This window comes from Primulina eburnea, chromosome 4, assembly GCF_022965805.1.
Source record: "Primulina eburnea isolate SZY01 chromosome 4, ASM2296580v1, whole genome shotgun sequence".
NCBI lineage: Eukaryota > Viridiplantae > Streptophyta > Magnoliopsida > Lamiales > Gesneriaceae > Primulina > Primulina eburnea.
In genome coordinates this window covers 7,861,551-7,879,432 of record NC_133104.1, presented here as the reverse complement: position 1 = coordinate 7,879,432, position 17,882 = coordinate 7,861,551, and the positions used below count along the sequence as shown (strand labels likewise).

Here is a 17,882-nt window from a genome sequence, read left to right as displayed (position 1 = left end):
GCTATGAATAAAATTACAAGTTTTCTTATTTAAAAACAAAGAAGAATTCGAATTAAACAAAGTTTATAGATTAAATTCGAATTAAACCGAGTTTATTGATTTTATTAAATAGCAAACCAAGCTAAATTAAACCACTAAAATTTAAATACCATAACAAATCAAATCAAAATATTCGCCTGTTTGAATCATCAATTTTTAAACTTTTGTTTTTTCAATGAAATATCTTGATCTTTTTTAAATATGATTTAAAATTTCTAAATTAGCTATTATAAATAGACAAATATCAGTACACACATTAAATTTATTTGATAATGTAATGTACAACAAAATCACAAATTTAGCACAAAAATACTTTTTTTGAGAGTAATTTACATTAGTTTAAAAGAAACACCCCCAGTCATTCGTTATAAAAACATATATCAAGAAACAACTCCTGCAAAATAGTAAAACAAATACACGCACACACACACAGATATATATATATATATATATATATAAACTGGAAACTAATCCAACCAATCAGTTTAGTTTTGTTTTTTTGTTGGATTCAGTTTCACACCAATTATGACAATATTAATCAATTTTAATATCAATAAATATTTGGCACGCACATTCAAAATTGAACGAGCTCATAAATTCTAATTGTAGACTCTGATATATTTGCCCCCTGAATAATATCAGTCAAGATAGCAACCATTTTCTCCTCATTGCACTCTTAACATAATACAAAATCTACTGGCCACAAAAAAGACGAAGATGAAGTATGTGTTCTGCTTAATCAATTCAACAACTAGATCCAAGAAAATCAATCCATCTTACATTTCACAGTTCTTGACCGACGTAGGATCTCAGGGTCGAGGAATAGTATTGGGATTCAAGCTCAATGAGAGTAGCTGCTGCCTCTTCTCCAATTCTAGCCAACATCCCATTTGTATTTTCTGCAAGTTTATTGAACTCGTGTGTTCTCTGGTCCACATGGTCATTGAGAGACGCGAATCCGGAAAATATTGCTGTCTGCTTTAATTCGGACACCAACTTAAGCAAAGAGTCAGCTGCTTGAACCTGTTATTTAACAGAAATACTTGGTAATCCAAATAGCCAAACTTGATAGAGTTAATTCATAACGATCAAATTAGCCGAATAACGGGATACGCAAAAGATGTGGATACAAGTCAAATGAAATTCAAAACCCACAATTCTTGCTGCACGCATCTCCATCATGAAAGATTCTTGAGAATTTTGGACCAGAGCATCATTAACCTAAAAGATATGTAGCGCCATCAGTGTACTCAATCTTTTAAAGAATCATTAGCCCAAGTATTCTCAATTTCAAATATATAGTCAGCAGATGAAAATGCATTCAAACAAATCAAGAAAACCAAATCAATTCTCATTCTTTGCTACTGAGTACTGATTCTCTTCTCTGTCTTCCTCCCATTATTTTGAATACTCTAATTATAGTACATTCTTTCCCATCTTTATCATCTTCCTCGATATCTCAGACAAAAATTGTTGCCACACAACCAACGAGGAAGATAAGCTGGATAAGCAATATGCAGAATCATGGTCACATTTTTAATTCTCAGAAAAGGAAAGAGAGGACGCAATGCATATAATATTGCTAGCAGATCCAATAATAATGCCATCAGCCAATCTATTGCAGTTTCTGATGTAAGTTCAAGCTATCGCCGATGTATATACAAGATATCATTCTATTTAATTGAAAACAAGTTTGATCAGCAAATATTACTGACCCAACTCCAAAAATGAAACTAAGTTTTGAAGAATTTCAGATATTATTTGGAAATATGCTTATTATAATCTCCTTGAGAGATTGATGCCTACACAAACCAACTCTGAACGACTTTCACACATCTATAGTAACAGGTCCAAGCATCTTAATTCAGCTTCAGCCTATCATGTGAACATGGACCACGTTACCGATGTTGTCCTGATGGTAGCCCTATTTCAGGTACTGCATCCCGCTAAGTCAACCCTCAACGAAGGACTAACACCAATATTAAGCCACAGCCCCAAGAGAAAAACCCAAGACCAAAAGCCAAGTTAACTTGGTGGGAAAAGCCCTTATACTTATTTAGCCATTCCAGGTTTTAGCATGGGGCTGACATTGGATGGAGCATGCATAAAATGGCATTTCCCGGTTAGATAATATGCATCTCTATATATCTATGTGGATCTGCACGGTGGTTATCAAGGCTCATGGCGAGAAAAACAAAAGAAAAAAACCAAAAAATAAGAACCAAAAGTATTACTCTTGGAGGTCAATAAACAACCTTGTTTTCCAAAATAAATATCCAACAAACCATTTCTGAGGCTTAGCTTTGCTTTTGAAGTGTTACGCCAAACCAACTCCGATCGAGCATGCTCAGCTTGTCAATCGATGTTATGCACTAATGCTAGACTCATCGAAGAGTTGTAAATCATGGATGATAGCATTCCCCTGTGAGTCTAGTCCTAAGAGGCCAACACCACCAACTTCACTATTCAGCTGTTAATGAAGCTCTTAACCACATTTCCAAGATTTTAGAGCGATGTACCCTTACAATTGAAAATTCCAAGAAGCACAATGGAATCAAAACAATTGCAACTCTTTGATATCAGATTATTTAAAGTTTCATGCATCATAAATATCACCCATACTTGTAGCTAAACTATACAAATATTCCAACACACACAGCCTTTAAAAAAGCTAAATAAGAAATGATTTCAAGAGTACCCGAGTCACGTTAACGAGGTACTCGAAGTTGTCAACAAGATGTTCAACATCTGCATCCACCCTCTGAAGAAGTACCCTCTGCTTTTGGGCTGCCGCCGCAGACGCCGCGGAAGTGAGTCCACCGCCACCAGCGGCGCCTCCTATGCCTACTCCTTTATTCATTGTATACTATTGAAATCAAGCAACCTTTTACCTCGAATTGAGGAAGTAAGATCGACACGAAAAGCCAGAGAAACAAATATAAGCTAAACCCAGTTCAGAATCAATCTGTAATCCATTCACATACAGAAAAATCCCAGAACTTTATCACCAAAAATCATCACAGAAACTGAAAAACTCCCGAGTTCATGAAGGAAAAGCGAGAAAACTGAGAAAATAGGTCAACATTCAACCCAGTTTCTCCAACTTTTTGAAGTTTTTCGATATTATCCTTAAGTTGAATTTGATTTACAGTTTGCCCAAAACAGTTTTTCAAATTATTTTACCAAATAATATTACCAAATACCCTGTAATGTAAATCAAGCTTGTAACTTTCTGTAATTTTTATACATAAATATTTATTTTTTTTAGGAAAGAGAGGACATAGGTGACTTTTGGCAACGGTGTCAATTCGGGTGGGTCGAATGAGTTTGGTCGAGTTGAGCAATAATACTATTCAAAATTGCTCAATTCGATCCCGAACCAACCCGAAAACTCTGAACTCGAACTCTAACTCGAATCAACCCGAACAACCCGTATAACCTGATTTTGAATTTTTTTAAAAAAATTAAATAAAATTAAAAAAAAATATTTTAATTTAAACACATAATAACAAAATCTCACTCATATATATGATTTAAATTTAAAAGTCTAATTGTAAAAATAAAGTATATTTACTAAATCAAATAAACAATTGTTAAAAATAAAAAAATGTTCAAAATAAATATTAAATTATGAAAATTTATGATATATAAATATACAATAAATATTTTTTCAGACATACAATATATAAAAATGTAGGCCATATATATATATATATATATTATTAATTATATTTTTTTAAAACAATTAAATTTTCGAGTCAACCCGAACCCGATCATTTTTTTCGGGTCAGCTATCGGGTGCAACCCGATCTGACCCGAACCCGAAAACCCCAAACCCATACCTATTTTTTTTTTTTTTTGGTTGAATCGTGTCGGATTGGTGGATCGTGATTGATTTTAACATCCCTGACTTTTGGTAGTTTTCTGACTAATTATTATTTTCTTAATAAAATATGCATAAAAAATTTGTAAATTAAATAAAAATAAGGGTTGTGTTTGAACTCTGGAGTGATATGAAAGACAAATCTAGAATTAGAAAATAATTCACAAAAGTTAAGTTTTTATAAGAGATATATCTCTCTTTATGTAAACAATAGATTAAAGGTATTTACTAATTTTATATTTTTTTAAGTCGGGGTATCGTATCGATCTTTATGTCCATTAATAAAGTATCAGTTGTTTATTGGATATGATGATATATTTAATAGATGAATAACATGTCATTGGTGGACATAGAAATGAATATGGTAGTAGAAACATATATCAAAACATTATAAACGTATATATGGTTTTAAAGTATAATTCATCAAACTCTTTCGAACAATTTTGGATACCTAAATCTTGCCACGAATCATGAGATATATATTTCCTTGCTAACTAATATTTTTCAATGTATGATATTCAAACACACGACCACCTATATTTGCTCTAAGCCCGATATATACATGGGAAAAAAAGTCCATTAACTTTTGCCATGCATCTTCCTCATACACAAATTGCCTTAATCCACAACCACAAACTCACCGTTCATATTCTCTTCTCCTCCTATACAAACCACACAAAATCCTCCACTTCCTCTCCCTCCTTTCCGCAGGCGGGCTGAGGAGAAAACAAACAAAATAACACAGCTTAAATCAACTAAAAATCCTTAAATTTATCTGAATTCTTCATTCAAGGTCGACTGATCATCCAAATGGCTTTCCGGGTTGGGCTTGTTTTCTTGTTGGCAGCCCTGGCCGCCATAGTGGTGGCTGCACATTCCACGGAATACGCCATCGATATGGGGCTCAATGTGGAAACCGACGGACATGGGCTGGTGGCAGACGCCTTGGACCTGGACGAGGAGCTGATGATGGAATCGGAATCGGCTCGACGTCAGCTGGCTCAGAGCAGATACATCAGCTACGGAGCCTTGAACAGGAACACGGTGCCGTGCAACAGACGCGGCGCATCTTACTATAGCAGTTGCCGGGGCCACCAGCGAGCCAACCCTTACAGGCGTGGCTGCACCAGGGCCACCCACTGCGCAAGAAACAATCGTTGAGTGAACTTACGTACGTAAATGCATGCATGGATGACATACAAGTATGCATGCAGGAGTAAAGGAAGACATGATATATATCTATATATATAATTAAATATATTTTATTTGTCTTTATTTATTTAAATTTGTGTTTGATTGTGTAATTCTCTGATCATTAGGGTGTGAACTTATTAATTAATATGATATTCTTAGGAATAAATGTACAAGGGAGGCTGATTTCTTTTCTTTTCTTTTCTTTTTTACACCCAAGAAAACATCAGCAATATTACCAACTGCAAATGGTTTTTATGCAGATTACAGATCGTGTTGAAAAAAAGTTTAGTTAAACCAAAATAATCAACATACCAATTTATTGACAAATTCTATTCAATGTGTCCGGTAATTTGAATTTTTATTAAAAAAAATATTGATTTTAATTGGTTCTGTATCGATTACTTAATGTATTAGAAAAAAATGCTTTTATTAATTTGGTTCGGCCTAACGTCCGACTGCATATGGATACAACTGAGAAGCAAACTCAACAATTGGAGTCTGCATGGTGTTCTTGTTTTTTCTCTTGTGCATATCTCTCAGTCTGTTTATACATTTTGGTCAACTAAAATCTCAACTTCAGCCCAAACGAGCACAGACTTCAGCCCAATCTATTAATCTAGAGTAACGAATATGAGAAGAAAGGTAAACCTTTACAGCAATATATTGTTCTTTATACATCATTATTTCTTATATGTGAGTTTTCTTCTTTTTTTTTTTTTAACATGAAACAGTCGTATCATTAATTAAGGTAAAAAAAAAGGGTATAAATACACTTGGCATTCCTTGGATATCTACAAGGACATTAATTCCTTGAATCAGCATCCATCCACCTGCCATCTAACAAACACAAAAACTCATAATCTCAATACAACGAGGAGCAAAAATCTGTATTTTCCTAAATATGTTATCAACTCTCTGGTTTTCATTTTAAAAAATCCAACTCTTTCTAGCATTCCAAATATGAAAAATAACAGTAGCCATGGCCATGTACCACATATTTGCCAGGGATGAAGTCCCTCAATAAATCCCTCTGAATGCCTTTAGCATTGCTTGATGAGAACCCACGAGTTTGTTCAATCCTAGCCAGTCTAGAATTTTGGCAGAGAGTTCGAGAAGTGGCATCAGAAAAATAAATTATCGAAACATTCGTTATGTTCGCTACAAATGATACATTTATTCTCCACCACATAGGGCTGTCTATCTCTAGTCAAAAACTTGTGATGAGCAAACAACCAACATAGAACTTGTGCTTGAGAATGAGGCAAATTTTCCACACCGGTGGTTTCCAAGGCCATTTTCCATACTTTGGAGCAGAAAAACCATAGACTTTGTACTTATCATTTTTTGTTAGAGTTTTTTCTTCAAATCATGTTTCTGCACATGTATAAACATGATAATAATATGCAGAAGCGAATCAAGTATTACCTCCGGCCATTTAGAAATTTGTAAATTTTCTGATTTCCTTCCCGTTGAAGCCTTCTAAGCACTTCACACTCTCTATAGATGGTGTATATTTTTCTTATGAAGTGTGTGTTTAGGGACCTCAATCGCTGATATTTATAGGCATCTCATACCATCGATGAGTTATTGCAGGAGCCGAGAGTCAAAAGAAGAAGTGTGTACGCATTTCAATTTTCTAAAGTTGAGGCTACGTACGCATGTTTTGTCAAAAATTGTATCTGTTCTTCTTCTGATATGTGTCACTTTTTCTTACATTCTCCCACTTGGCACATATATCTCATTTACCATAGGAGAAACAAAATACATGAATCATGATGATAGGTTATCTTAAAACGATTATTATCTTACATGTATTACAATGCATTATGTATCTCAATCTGTATAACTTAATGAATAAACATTATGTTTATTCGAGGTCCAACTTTATTGATATTTCTCCAATGAATATGTGCAAAACAAATATGAGAAAATATCACATCATAGTTTCATTGAATTTGTTCTTACAACAAAATTATATAAAGGAACCAAGTCTCAATCTTTCTGTATAATATTTATTTTTCAATGGTGGTATGCCTTTAGTTAAAAAATTCGCAATCATCAATTCAGTGTTAATGTGTTCGATAAGTAAGTTCTTATCTTTAACACGTTCTCGTATGGCTAAATATTTAATGTCGATGTGCTTGCTTCGACTACCACTTTTGTTATTTTTAGTCATAAAAGCAGCAGCTAGATTGTCACAATATATTCTTAATGGCCTAGATATAGAATCCATAATTCTAAGCCTCAAAATGAAACTCTTCAACCATACACCATGTGAGGTTGCCTCAAAACAAGCAATGAACTCAGCTTCCATAGTGGAATTAGTAGTCAATGTCCGCTTTGCACTCCTCCAAGATACAGCTCCACCAGCTAGAATGAAAATATATCCTGAAGTGGATTTACGTGAATCAATGCAGCCAGCGTAATCTGAATTAGAGTAGCCAATTACTTTCAAATTCTCAGTTCGTCTAAACATAAGCATATAATCTTTGGTCCCTTGAAGGTGCCTCATTACATTCTTTGCAGCTTTCCAATGGTCTAAACTTGGATTACTCTGATATCTTCCCAACATCCCAACAATAAATGCAATGTCAGGTTTAGTACAAACCTTAGCATACATCAAGCTTCTGACAACAGAAGCATAAAGAATGTTTTTCATTTGTTCCCGTTCTATATCATTCTTTGGGCATTGGCTCAAATTGAATTTATCGTCTTTCACAACAGGAGCTATACTTGGAGAACAATCTTTCATCCGATATCTCTCTAAAACTTTGTTGATATTGGTTTCTTGAGACAGACCTAGAATGCCTTTAATTCGGTCTCTATGTATCTTAATGCCAATGACATAAGATGCATCGCCCATATCCTTCTTATCAAAGTTTTTAGAGATAAATTGTTTCACCTCATATAACAAACCCTTGTCGTTGGTTACAAGTAATATATCATCCATATATACAATAAGGAAACAAATCTTACTCTCATTGACCTTCTGGTATATACATTGATCCATGATGTTCTCTACGAATCCGAACAAAGAGATAACATCATGAAATTTGAAATACCATTGACGGGAAGCTTGTTTCAATCCATATATAGATTTCTTAAGCTTACAAACCAATTGCACCACTACTAGAGAAGAATCCTTCAGGTTAGTTCATATAAATCTCTTCTTCTAATCTCCATTGAGAAAAGCTGTTTTTACATCCATTTGTTGTAAATCTAAGTCAAAATATGCAACTAATGCTAGAATGATACAGAGATAATCTTTCTTAGATACAGGAGAAAAAGTTTCCTTATAATCGATTTCTTCCTGCTGACTGAATCCTTTAGCAACGAGTCTTGCTTTATATCTTTCAATGTTGCATAATGAGTCTTACTTTCTTTTGAAGACCGATTTACATCTAATGGCTTTTACACCATCAGGCAACTGAACAAGATCCCAGATGCCATTAACTTCCCATAGAATTCATCTCTTCTTTCATAAAATTAAACCATAATTTTGACTCGTTACAACTCATGGCTTGTGAAAACGTTTCAGGATCATTTTCGGTTCCGATATTAAAGTCTGCTTCTTGTAAATACACAACTTAATCACTAGATATAGTTGATCTTCTTATTCTAGTAGATCTCCTTAAGTTTTTTGGTTCATCAACAATTTCTTGTTGTTCTTCATTAACAACTTGATCTACTGGATTTTCAACAGCGATTTGTGGAACTTCAATAATTGGTTTCCTAACACCCGTTTGATCTTGAGGGGTGTGAATAACGACCAATATATCATTTGAAGAAGAGGATTGTGAATTAATGTGATATTTCTCAAGAACTATGTCATTTGAATGATCACTCCCACTAATCAAATCATTCTCAAGAAATTTTGCATTTCTTGATTCAATAATTCTAGTGTTGTGAGATGGACAATAGAATCTGTACCATTTGGATTTTTCGGCAAACCCAATGAAATATCCACTTATAGTTATTGGGTCCAGTTTCTTTTCATGTGGGTTGTAAACTCTTATTTTTGAAGGACATCCCCAAACACGTATATATTGCAAACTCGGTTTCCAACATTTTAATAACTCAAATGGCGTCTTTAGGACATCATTAGTTGCAACTCGGTTTAATATATATACGGTTGTCTTAAGAGCTTCAGTCCACAAGAATTTAGGAAGTTTGGAGATACTTAACATGCTCCGTACCATGTCCAATAATGTTTGATTTTTCCTTTCAGCTACGCCATTTTGGTCTGGAGAACCAGGCATAGTATATTGGGCAACAATCACATGTTCTTGCTCCCCAGAACTGGAAGATAATTTTGAGATCTTCGAACATATTCGAATCTTTTCCTCCTCTATCAGTTAATCTTAATCTGTTTTCCACATTGCTTCTCCACTTCAGCCTTAAAAACCTTAAAGGCTTCTAGTGCTTTGTTTTTGTTATGAAGCATGTAGATATACATATATCGTGAGTAATAATCAATGAAAGAGATGAAGTATTTCGGACTTTGCATGTCCGTATCTGGACAACAAATATCTGAATGTATGATTGCTAATATTTTTGTACTCCTCTTGGCATCCTTTTTAGATTTATTGGTTTGCTTTCCCTTAATGCAGTCCACACAAGTCTCAAAATCAGTAAAATCTAAAGTACTAAGTACTCCATCATTCACTAATCTTTAATCCTCTCTATGGAGATATCTCACAATCTCATGTGCCACAATATAGAAGAATCTTCATTTATAACACATCTTTTAATACCTCCTTGAACATGCATAGTGGTGTTATTATTTTGTAAAGAAATAGAGAAAATACCATCAACCATTGTACCATTTCCAATAAGATTTGATTTATAAAACAAATTTATTGTTTATCCAAAAACTGAAATAAATAACCAAGAGATACAAGTTTTGAAACTGAAATTAAATTTCCAGAAAAACTAGGAACATAAAAGGTATTTTTCAATTTTAAAATATAACAACTATTCAACATTAGGCAGCAAGTCCCAATAGCCTCCACATGTGAAGAAATCTTGTTTCATGAATAACTGCTCCGCTCATTTTCTATTGGAGCCTTCAGTAATTCTTTGACATTATTATGCTGGTCGACAGAACCACGCATGCCAGTAGAGATTTTGGTCTTTATGAACATTACGCAGAGTCGATTAGATCGCTCCCATTTTGCATAAAGATCAACATCATCCGAAATGTTTTTTTCAGTAATAACATATGGTTCGTCTTTCCGTATAGCATAATCAATATCCATCCACCATAATTGAAGAAGAATTATTTCTTTCCAAATTTTATAGTTATCGCCCTTTAGTTCGGGAATGTCACCTTTCATATAAAAAAAACTCACAGGTTACATAACTGCAAAAAATATCATATTCTTAAAATTTTGAGACAATATCAGGTTTTACCAATGTAATTCATGTTTTAAAAATCTAGTGACGTAAAATTTGCATGTGGGCTAAAATTTTAATTCAACATGATTTTTCTGTAATTTTATGATAAAACCATCAAAATATATTTTCCTTAACTCCTGTGGGTAAATTAAGAAAAATATAATTTGATATTTTAACCTAATTATTTATATAAATATAATAAAAATCTCTGTGGGATTATTTTTATTATGTTTATATAATTACTTACAATTAATGTCCATTATGTTATCCAAATCCACTTAATGCATAATTTTTCATAATTAAGGATGTTGTGGCTATTCCTCAATTATTTAAAATTATAAGGCTCACCGAACAAAATTTTGGCTTTACTTTAATACTTTATATAATAATTATTCAGTAACATAATCAACATTTTCCAAGAGTGCTCCCAGGAAAGATAGGTAGTGCTAAGGCCCTTTAAATACCTAGCTCCTAGTCAGAGCGACATTCCTCAAAGAGACCAATGGCAAGTCAAGGCAGTTTTAACCGATCTATGAAGAACTCCCTCAGATCATGTTTTCTTATGTCACCTTATAATTATTATTCAACTTAATTATCCACATTTATGTGAATCTTTATAAGCCAAAATTTTTCATTATATAACTTTATATTCACTTTTTTATTTAATATGAACAAATACGTTCCCCATCAGTTTTTTTTTTCAATCAGAGTAGTGATAAAGTGAAGATCACATTTACGTGAAAATGTGGGCTCCTCATCAGTTTTTCTCTTTTATCAGAGTAGTGATAAAGTGATGATTATTTGTTTATTTGTGAACATCTGAAATATTTTATTTTATAATATTATATTCACACCTTATTTGGTATGTTCATTTCAAATTATAAACAACTTTATATAATTTAATATGAACATAATGTGAATATTGATGAACAAATTTTTTTTAATATTATTTTCATTTTAAATTTCAATAATAAATGCAAACATAATATTAAATTTGCATGTACACATCAAACATTCTCCATATTATTTGATATTATATCTAAAATACAAAAATAATTTATAAACATGTATTAGAAATTAAGTCGAACTTGGAATTATTTTAATGTGTACAAATTATTTAACCAAATGTTATATTTATACCGAATTATAGACATAACTTAATAACACATTAATCATTATTTATTATTATTATTGTTATTATTATTATTTTAAAAACAATAATAGTAAAAATAATAAATTCTTACTGACAATGTACACCGATTTAATCAAATTGGCGTAGTCCAACAACATTAATTATTATTATTTTTTAAATAATAAAAAAAATTAAGTGTTCTACCGACAATTGCCACAATTGTCTTTAATAAGTGGGGCTTCCAATTTTAATAATTTCAATGCATGCATGTGATGTATTGAAATTATTGATCGAATGCATGACTTTTCATTTCATCTTCATGAAAGAGTCTTCTGCAATTTTATCTTTCAAAGAATTGCTCTCCAAAAAATTTTCTCATTTCATAAAAAAATTCAAGAATCAATTATCATCTTCAAGACTTCAAAGAAGAATTTCAAAGTGCAATCGGGAACAAAATTCTCAGGTAAGTTATTTTATCCGACCTTCAAGTTTTATTTTTCTTACGAAAATTCACAGAAGAAATTTTTTTCAAAACTTCATGATATCCGATTTTCAGAAAATAAATTTTTAAGGTAGAGGTATCATGGCTCTGATTCAAATGTTAGAGTTTTTTCTTCTTAAAATCATGTTTCTGCACATATATAAACATGATAAATAATATGCGGAAGCGAATCAAGTATTACCTCCGGTCATCGAGAAATTTGTAAATTTTTTGATTTTCTTCTGGTAGAAACCTTCCAAGCACTTCACACTCTCTATAGATGGTGTATATTTTTCTTATGAGGTGTGTGCTTAGGGACCTCAATCACTGCTATTTATAGGTATCTCATATCATCGATGAGTTATTGTGAGAGCCGAGAGTCAAAAGAAGAAGCATATATGCGTATCAATTTTCTAAAGTTAAGGCTGCGTACGCTTATTTTGTCAAAAATTGTAGACAATTGCCGTCGTCATTTTCTACACGTCTGTTCTTCTTCTGATATGAACAAATATGTTCCTCATCAGTTTTTATTTTCAATCAGAGTAGTGATAAAGTGAGGATCACATTTACATGAAAATGTGGGCTCCTCATCAGTTTTTATCTTTTATCAGAGTAGTGATAAAGTGATGATTATTTGTTCATTTGTGAACTTCTAAAATATTTTATTTTATAATATTATATACAAATTTTACTTGATATGTTTATTTCAAATTATAAACAACTTAATATAATTTAATACGAACATAATGTGAATGTTGATGTACAAATTTTTTTAATACTAATTGCATTTTAAATTTCAAGAATCAATGCAAACATAATATTATATTTGCATGTACAAATCAAACACTTATCCATAATATTTGACATTATATCTAAAATGCAAAAATAATTTCTAAACAAGTATTATAAATTACGTCGAACTTCGAATTATTTTAATGTGTACAAATTATTTAACCAAATGTTATATTTATACCGAATTATAGATATAAGTTAATAACACTTTAATCATTATTTATTAGTATTATTATTGTTATTATTATTATTATTATAAAAACATTAATAGTAAAAATAATAAATTCTAACCGACGATGTACACCGATTTAATCAAATTGGTGTAGTCCCACAACATTAATTATTATTATTATTATTATTATTTTAATAATAATAAGAAATTAAGTGTTCTACTGACAATTTGCCACAATTGTCTTTAATAAGTGGGGCCTCCAATTTTAATAATTTCAATGCATGCATGTGGTATTGAAATTATTGATCGAATGAATGACTTTTCATTTCATCTTGATGAAAGTGTCTTCTGCAATTTTTTTCTTTTGAAAGAATTGCTCTCCAAAAAATTTTCTCGTTTCATAAAAAAATTCAAGAATCCATTATTATCTTCAAGACTTCAAAGAATAATTTCAAAGTGCAATCAAGAACAAAATTCTCAGGTAAGTTATTTTATCCGACCTTCAAGTTTTATTTTTCTTACCACTACAACAAAATATGCATTCAACCACACTCAAAAGACAACGGTTTTTTTTAAAAACCGTTGTCTTTTGCTTTTTAACAACGGTTTTAGTTAAAACCGTTGTTAAAAAGCAGCAAACGACAACGGTTTTGTAAAACCGTTGTCGTTGACCCTCAAAAACACGCTAAAAGACAACGGTTTTGTGTTTTTGGGGTCAAAGACAACGGTTTATAAAACTGTTGTCTATAAGCGTGTTTTTCAGGACAAAAGACAACGATTTTCGTGAACTGTTGTGGATTAGCGTCTTTTTTCGAAGAAACGACAACGGTTTTCGTGAACGGTTGTGGATTAGCGTTTTTTTTTTGGGAAACGACAACGGTTTTCGTGAACCGTTGTGGATTAGCGTTTTTTTTTTGGAAACGACAACGGTTTTCGTGAACCGTTGTGGATTAGCGTTTTTTTGGAAACGACCACGGTTTTCCTGAACCGTTGTGGATTAGCGTTTTTTTGGGAAACGACAACGGTTTTCGTGAACCGTTATCTATTAGCGTGTTTTTTGGAGAAATGACAACGGTTTTCGTGAACCGTTGTGGATTAGCGGTTTTTTTTACGGAAAAGACAACGGTTTTCGTGAACTGTTGTGGATTAGCGTTTTTTTCCGGAGAAATTACAACGGTTTTAGAGAGCCGTTGTTAAAAATAGCGACAATTTAAACAAAAAACCGTCGCTATTAGCGACGGGTTTACTAAAACCGTCCCAAAGTTTAATGTAGCGACGAATTATAAACCGTCGCTAATTTAAATCGGCGACGGTTTTAGAAAATTCCGTCGCCGATTTAAAATAGCGACGGCGTTTTGAAAACCGTCGCCGATTCAAAACTAGCGACGGTTTTGTAAACTGTCGCCGATTTAATTTAGCGGCGTTTTATAATTCGTCGCTAAATTAAAATTTGGTCATTGTTCTATTCTTAACTTTTTTAACAGTTGTTGAGTGTCTATGACAACGGATTTTATCCGTTGTCGTTTAGCATTTTTCTTGTAGTGGATTTTTCATAAAACCAATGAATACTTGGTTAAAAATTTCCTCAAATATTAAAAAATCATTTTCAGAACATTGAATCGATGGTAAGGTTTTATGTCTGTTCTTTATGGAATTCGGAATTCCATGGATATGGAGGTTACAACCAGAATTTCCTTGCTTATGGAGGGTTAGTTCACAAAATTTTGGGACAAATTATTAAGAGAAGACACTGATACAGGAAAGCTCTATGGCTCCGAAATTCTTCAACATATGGAAGACAAAATTTCTTTATATGAGAAAGATTTTAATAAACAACAAGAAAAGGAGCAGAATTCGATGAGTCCTTTCAAGCTTCTTACTCCGAAATATTCTGATATTTATTCTAAAGAAAAGATGATTGAAGTCTACATTGAAAAACCGAAGAAAGATCTTTATAAGAACATTGCATGTTCTGACTCCAAATCAGATAAATCTATGGTATCCGAATCAAGTGAAAACCAATTTATCCATCTAATGCAGATGCAAAATTCTCAAGACCCAAAGGAAGATATTTCTTCCCATATTAGTGATATTTTTGAAAATTATATAAATTCATTAAAAGAAAATATTAAAGATGATTAGGATATTCATCTTTAATAAAGTTGGTGGAATATCACTATAGAATTTTTGAATTTTGTAACCATGTTACTATTTTCTTTTATAAAGCATTGTATTGTTTATATTTTTAGTTGGAATCATGGGTTTGATGTCCGGCTCTTCCATCTATTTATAGGCTGTATTGTGTTTTTAGAAGAATACGGTCAAGTTTGCTCCCCTCTATTTCTTTTCTGTAAACAACCCTTCTTACGAATTAAATAAAAGCTTCAATTTTTGAATACAACTTTGTAAGTTTTTTTTTATTTTTTTTATTTACTGTTTTATTTTTATATTTCAAGAGAATAGCCTGAATGACGGGCTAAACTACTCGTGTTAAATCATAACCTTACTATGACATGATCTATTTTATTTGTAGCTTGGAGAACAATTGGGATAATAATAAATTTATTTGAATTTGGGAATTTAATGTAATATAAGGGTTCTTGGTTAAAAACATAAGGTAAAAAGATGAACCGGAAAATAGTAAACACAAGGTACGAGTAACCATGAATGTTGCTGGATAAGGAATCGTCATTTTGGAATCCAACTCTGTAAGTACGAAAATGGGTTTTTAATGGGCTTTCTATGTGTGGATTATATGCCAGGGATGAAATGGCAGGGGAAGGTTTTGATGCATAAATGTTGATGAGTTTGAGGAGATCGAGGCCGATGATGACAAAAGATTGCAGTATATACGTATTTTGTTTAGAAAATGTTGATATTGTGGGACTCTACTGCCACATTGCCACGTTGATGACGAACATGTATCACGGTCAATTGCAATACTAAATTCAAATTTGTAAAATTTTTGTTTATCGTTGACATATTTTGGAAAATGGATTTTGAACATAACATAGTCACGGATTTAACGTGGTACATATTTTGTTTTCGATTGTTATTTTTGGTTTAATTATTATATATATTATAAATTAAAAGAAATTTAATACAAAAATTTTACCTAATGAAAAAATTATTAAAGAATACAGTTTTGGATTCTCACTACAAGAAAAATGATAAACGACATTTGTATAAGCGTGATTTTAGACATTCGACAACTATTTAGCGACAGTTTTTCTTTAACCGTCGCTAATTGTAGCGACGGTTTTATTTAACCGTCGCCGATTTACAATTTTGCGACGGTTTAGTCTGCACCGTCGCTAAATTTTGCGACAGTTAAAAAAACCTGTCGCATGTTTAAAAATAGCGACGGATTTGCCAAACCCGTTGCTAAATTTGGCGACAGTTAAATAAAAACCGTCGCAACATTTAGTGACAGTTTAGATTTAACCGTCGCCGATTTATAACGGGTTAACTAAAACCGTTGTCATTTTCAAAAAAATTCCTTCCCCCCTAAACTTCCCCCCATCTTGTTTCACCACTCTCTATAAATACATGCAAATTTGCTTCAATTTCTTCCACTTCACTTCACAACAATTAAAATTTTTCTCACTTACACGATTTTACAACTTCACAACACTTAAATTTTTGTCTCTTCACGATTTTATAACTTCACAACACTTAAATTTTTATCTCTTACACGATTTTTTTACCACTTCAAAACGATTAAAATTTTTATCTCTTACACGATTTTATCACTTCACGACTTTTAAATTTGTTATCTTTTACACGATTGTATCGATTGAAAACACAGATTTATTAAATTCTTAATTTTTTTTATTTTACCTAAAATATTAGCGACGGAATATATAAACCGTCGCTAAAAAGAGACGGTTTTGCACACGAATACCATCGCTAAATGTAGCGACGGTAAAAAGGAAACTGTTGCTAAATTTAGCGACGGGATATAAACCGTCGCTAATTATCTTTTGCGACGGTTGTCAAAACCGTCGCAAATTGTAGTTTCGACGACACTTTTTATATTGCGACGATTTTAAAAATCGTCGCAAATTGTAACTACGACAACTGTCAAAAACCGTTGTCTTTGAGCGGACCATTTAACAACACTGACTTTAACAACAGTTTTAAAATAGCTACGACAACGGTTTAAAACCCTTGCAAAACCGTTGTCGTTGCTAGAAATCAAGTATTACCTCCGACCATCGAGAAATTTGATTTCTGATTTTCTTCCGGTTGAAGCCTTCCAAGCACTTCACACTCTCTATAGATGATGTATGTTTTTCTTATGAGGTGTGTGCTTAGGGACCTCAATCGCTGCTATTTATAGGTATCTCATATCATCGATGAGTTATTGTGAGAGCCGAGAGTCAAAAGAAGAAGCGCATGTTTTGTCAAAAATTGTAGACAATGGCCGTCGCCATTGTCTATATGTCTGTTCTTCTTCTGATATGTGTCACTTTTTCTTACATTCTTACCATCGAACCAAAAACTCAACAACACTATAGATTCATCTGCAGAGCCATGAACCATTCTCTCATCATGGATCAAAAGAATGTTCCTAACAAGACATGAGTCATTCTCACATCTCTCTCTACCCCATATACTTACAAAGACTAGATTTATCAATTTATACCAAAAGGTATCTTTCTTTTGTGAATATTCCACAATCTTGTGGCAAGTAGGGCATTGTTCCATGACCTCAGATTCGATAATCCCATTTTACCATTTTTCTTTTGATGCACAAAAAGTGAACCAGGCAATCAAAGCATGGTTATTT

The 17,882-nt window shown here is 32.5% G+C and overlaps 2 protein-coding genes and 1 long non-coding RNA gene across 4 annotated transcripts; 2 read left to right on the top strand and 1 right to left on the bottom strand.

Moving 5' to 3' along the window:
• Nucleotides 1-632: 632 nt before the first annotated feature.
• LOC140830838 (mediator of RNA polymerase II transcription subunit 22a-like) lies at nt 633-3,210 on the bottom strand. 2 transcript variants are annotated; one of them, XM_073194353.1, is made up of 3 exons: nt 2,738-3,205; nt 1,195-1,260; nt 633-1,062 (listed from the first exon to the last, which is right to left on the bottom strand). In XM_073194353.1, the coding sequence occupies exons 1-3, from the start codon at nt 2,897-2,899 to the stop codon at nt 823-825; spliced, it is 468 nt and encodes a 155-aa protein (XP_073050454.1). In that variant the 5' UTR covers nt 2,900-3,205; the 3' UTR covers nt 633-822. The 2 variants fall into 2 exon arrangements, with proteins under 2 accessions (XP_073050454.1, XP_073050455.1); XM_073194354.1 differs by lacking the exon at nt 1,195-1,260 and having other exon boundaries at nt 2,738-3,210.
• LOC140830839 (uncharacterized) lies at nt 1,170-2,553 on the top strand. Its single transcript, XR_012117687.1, has 2 exons — nt 1,170-2,472; nt 2,522-2,553. It is a non-coding gene; the product is annotated as an uncharacterized lncRNA (long non-coding RNA).
• Nucleotides 3,211-4,684: 1,474 nt separating the features above from the next.
• On the top strand, nt 4,685-5,313 carry LOC140829757 (protein RALF-like 19). The gene has a single exon (XM_073193048.1). It carries the CDS (start codon nt 4,733-4,735, stop codon nt 5,081-5,083), a length of 351 nt encoding a protein of 116 aa, XP_073049149.1. The 5' UTR covers nt 4,685-4,732; the 3' UTR covers nt 5,084-5,313.
• Nucleotides 5,314-17,882: the final 12,569 nt, after the last annotated feature.

Coding starts and splice junctions, on each gene's coding strand:
- LOC140829757 (XM_073193048.1), top strand. CDS start 4,733: ATGGCTTTCCGGGTTGGGCTTGTTTTCTTGTTGGCAGCCCTGGCCGCC.
- LOC140830838 (XM_073194353.1), bottom strand. CDS start 2,899: ATGAATAAAGGAGTAGGCATAGGAGGCGCCGCTGGTGGCGGTGGACTC. Junction 1,261..2,737: donor ACCTCGTTAACGTGACTCGG/GTACTCTTGAAA, acceptor CATATCTTTTAG/GTTAATGATGCTCTGGTCCA. Junction 1,063..1,194: donor AGATGCGTGCAGCAAGAATT/GTGGGTTTTGAA, acceptor GTTAAATAACAG/GTTCAAGCAGCTGACTCTTT.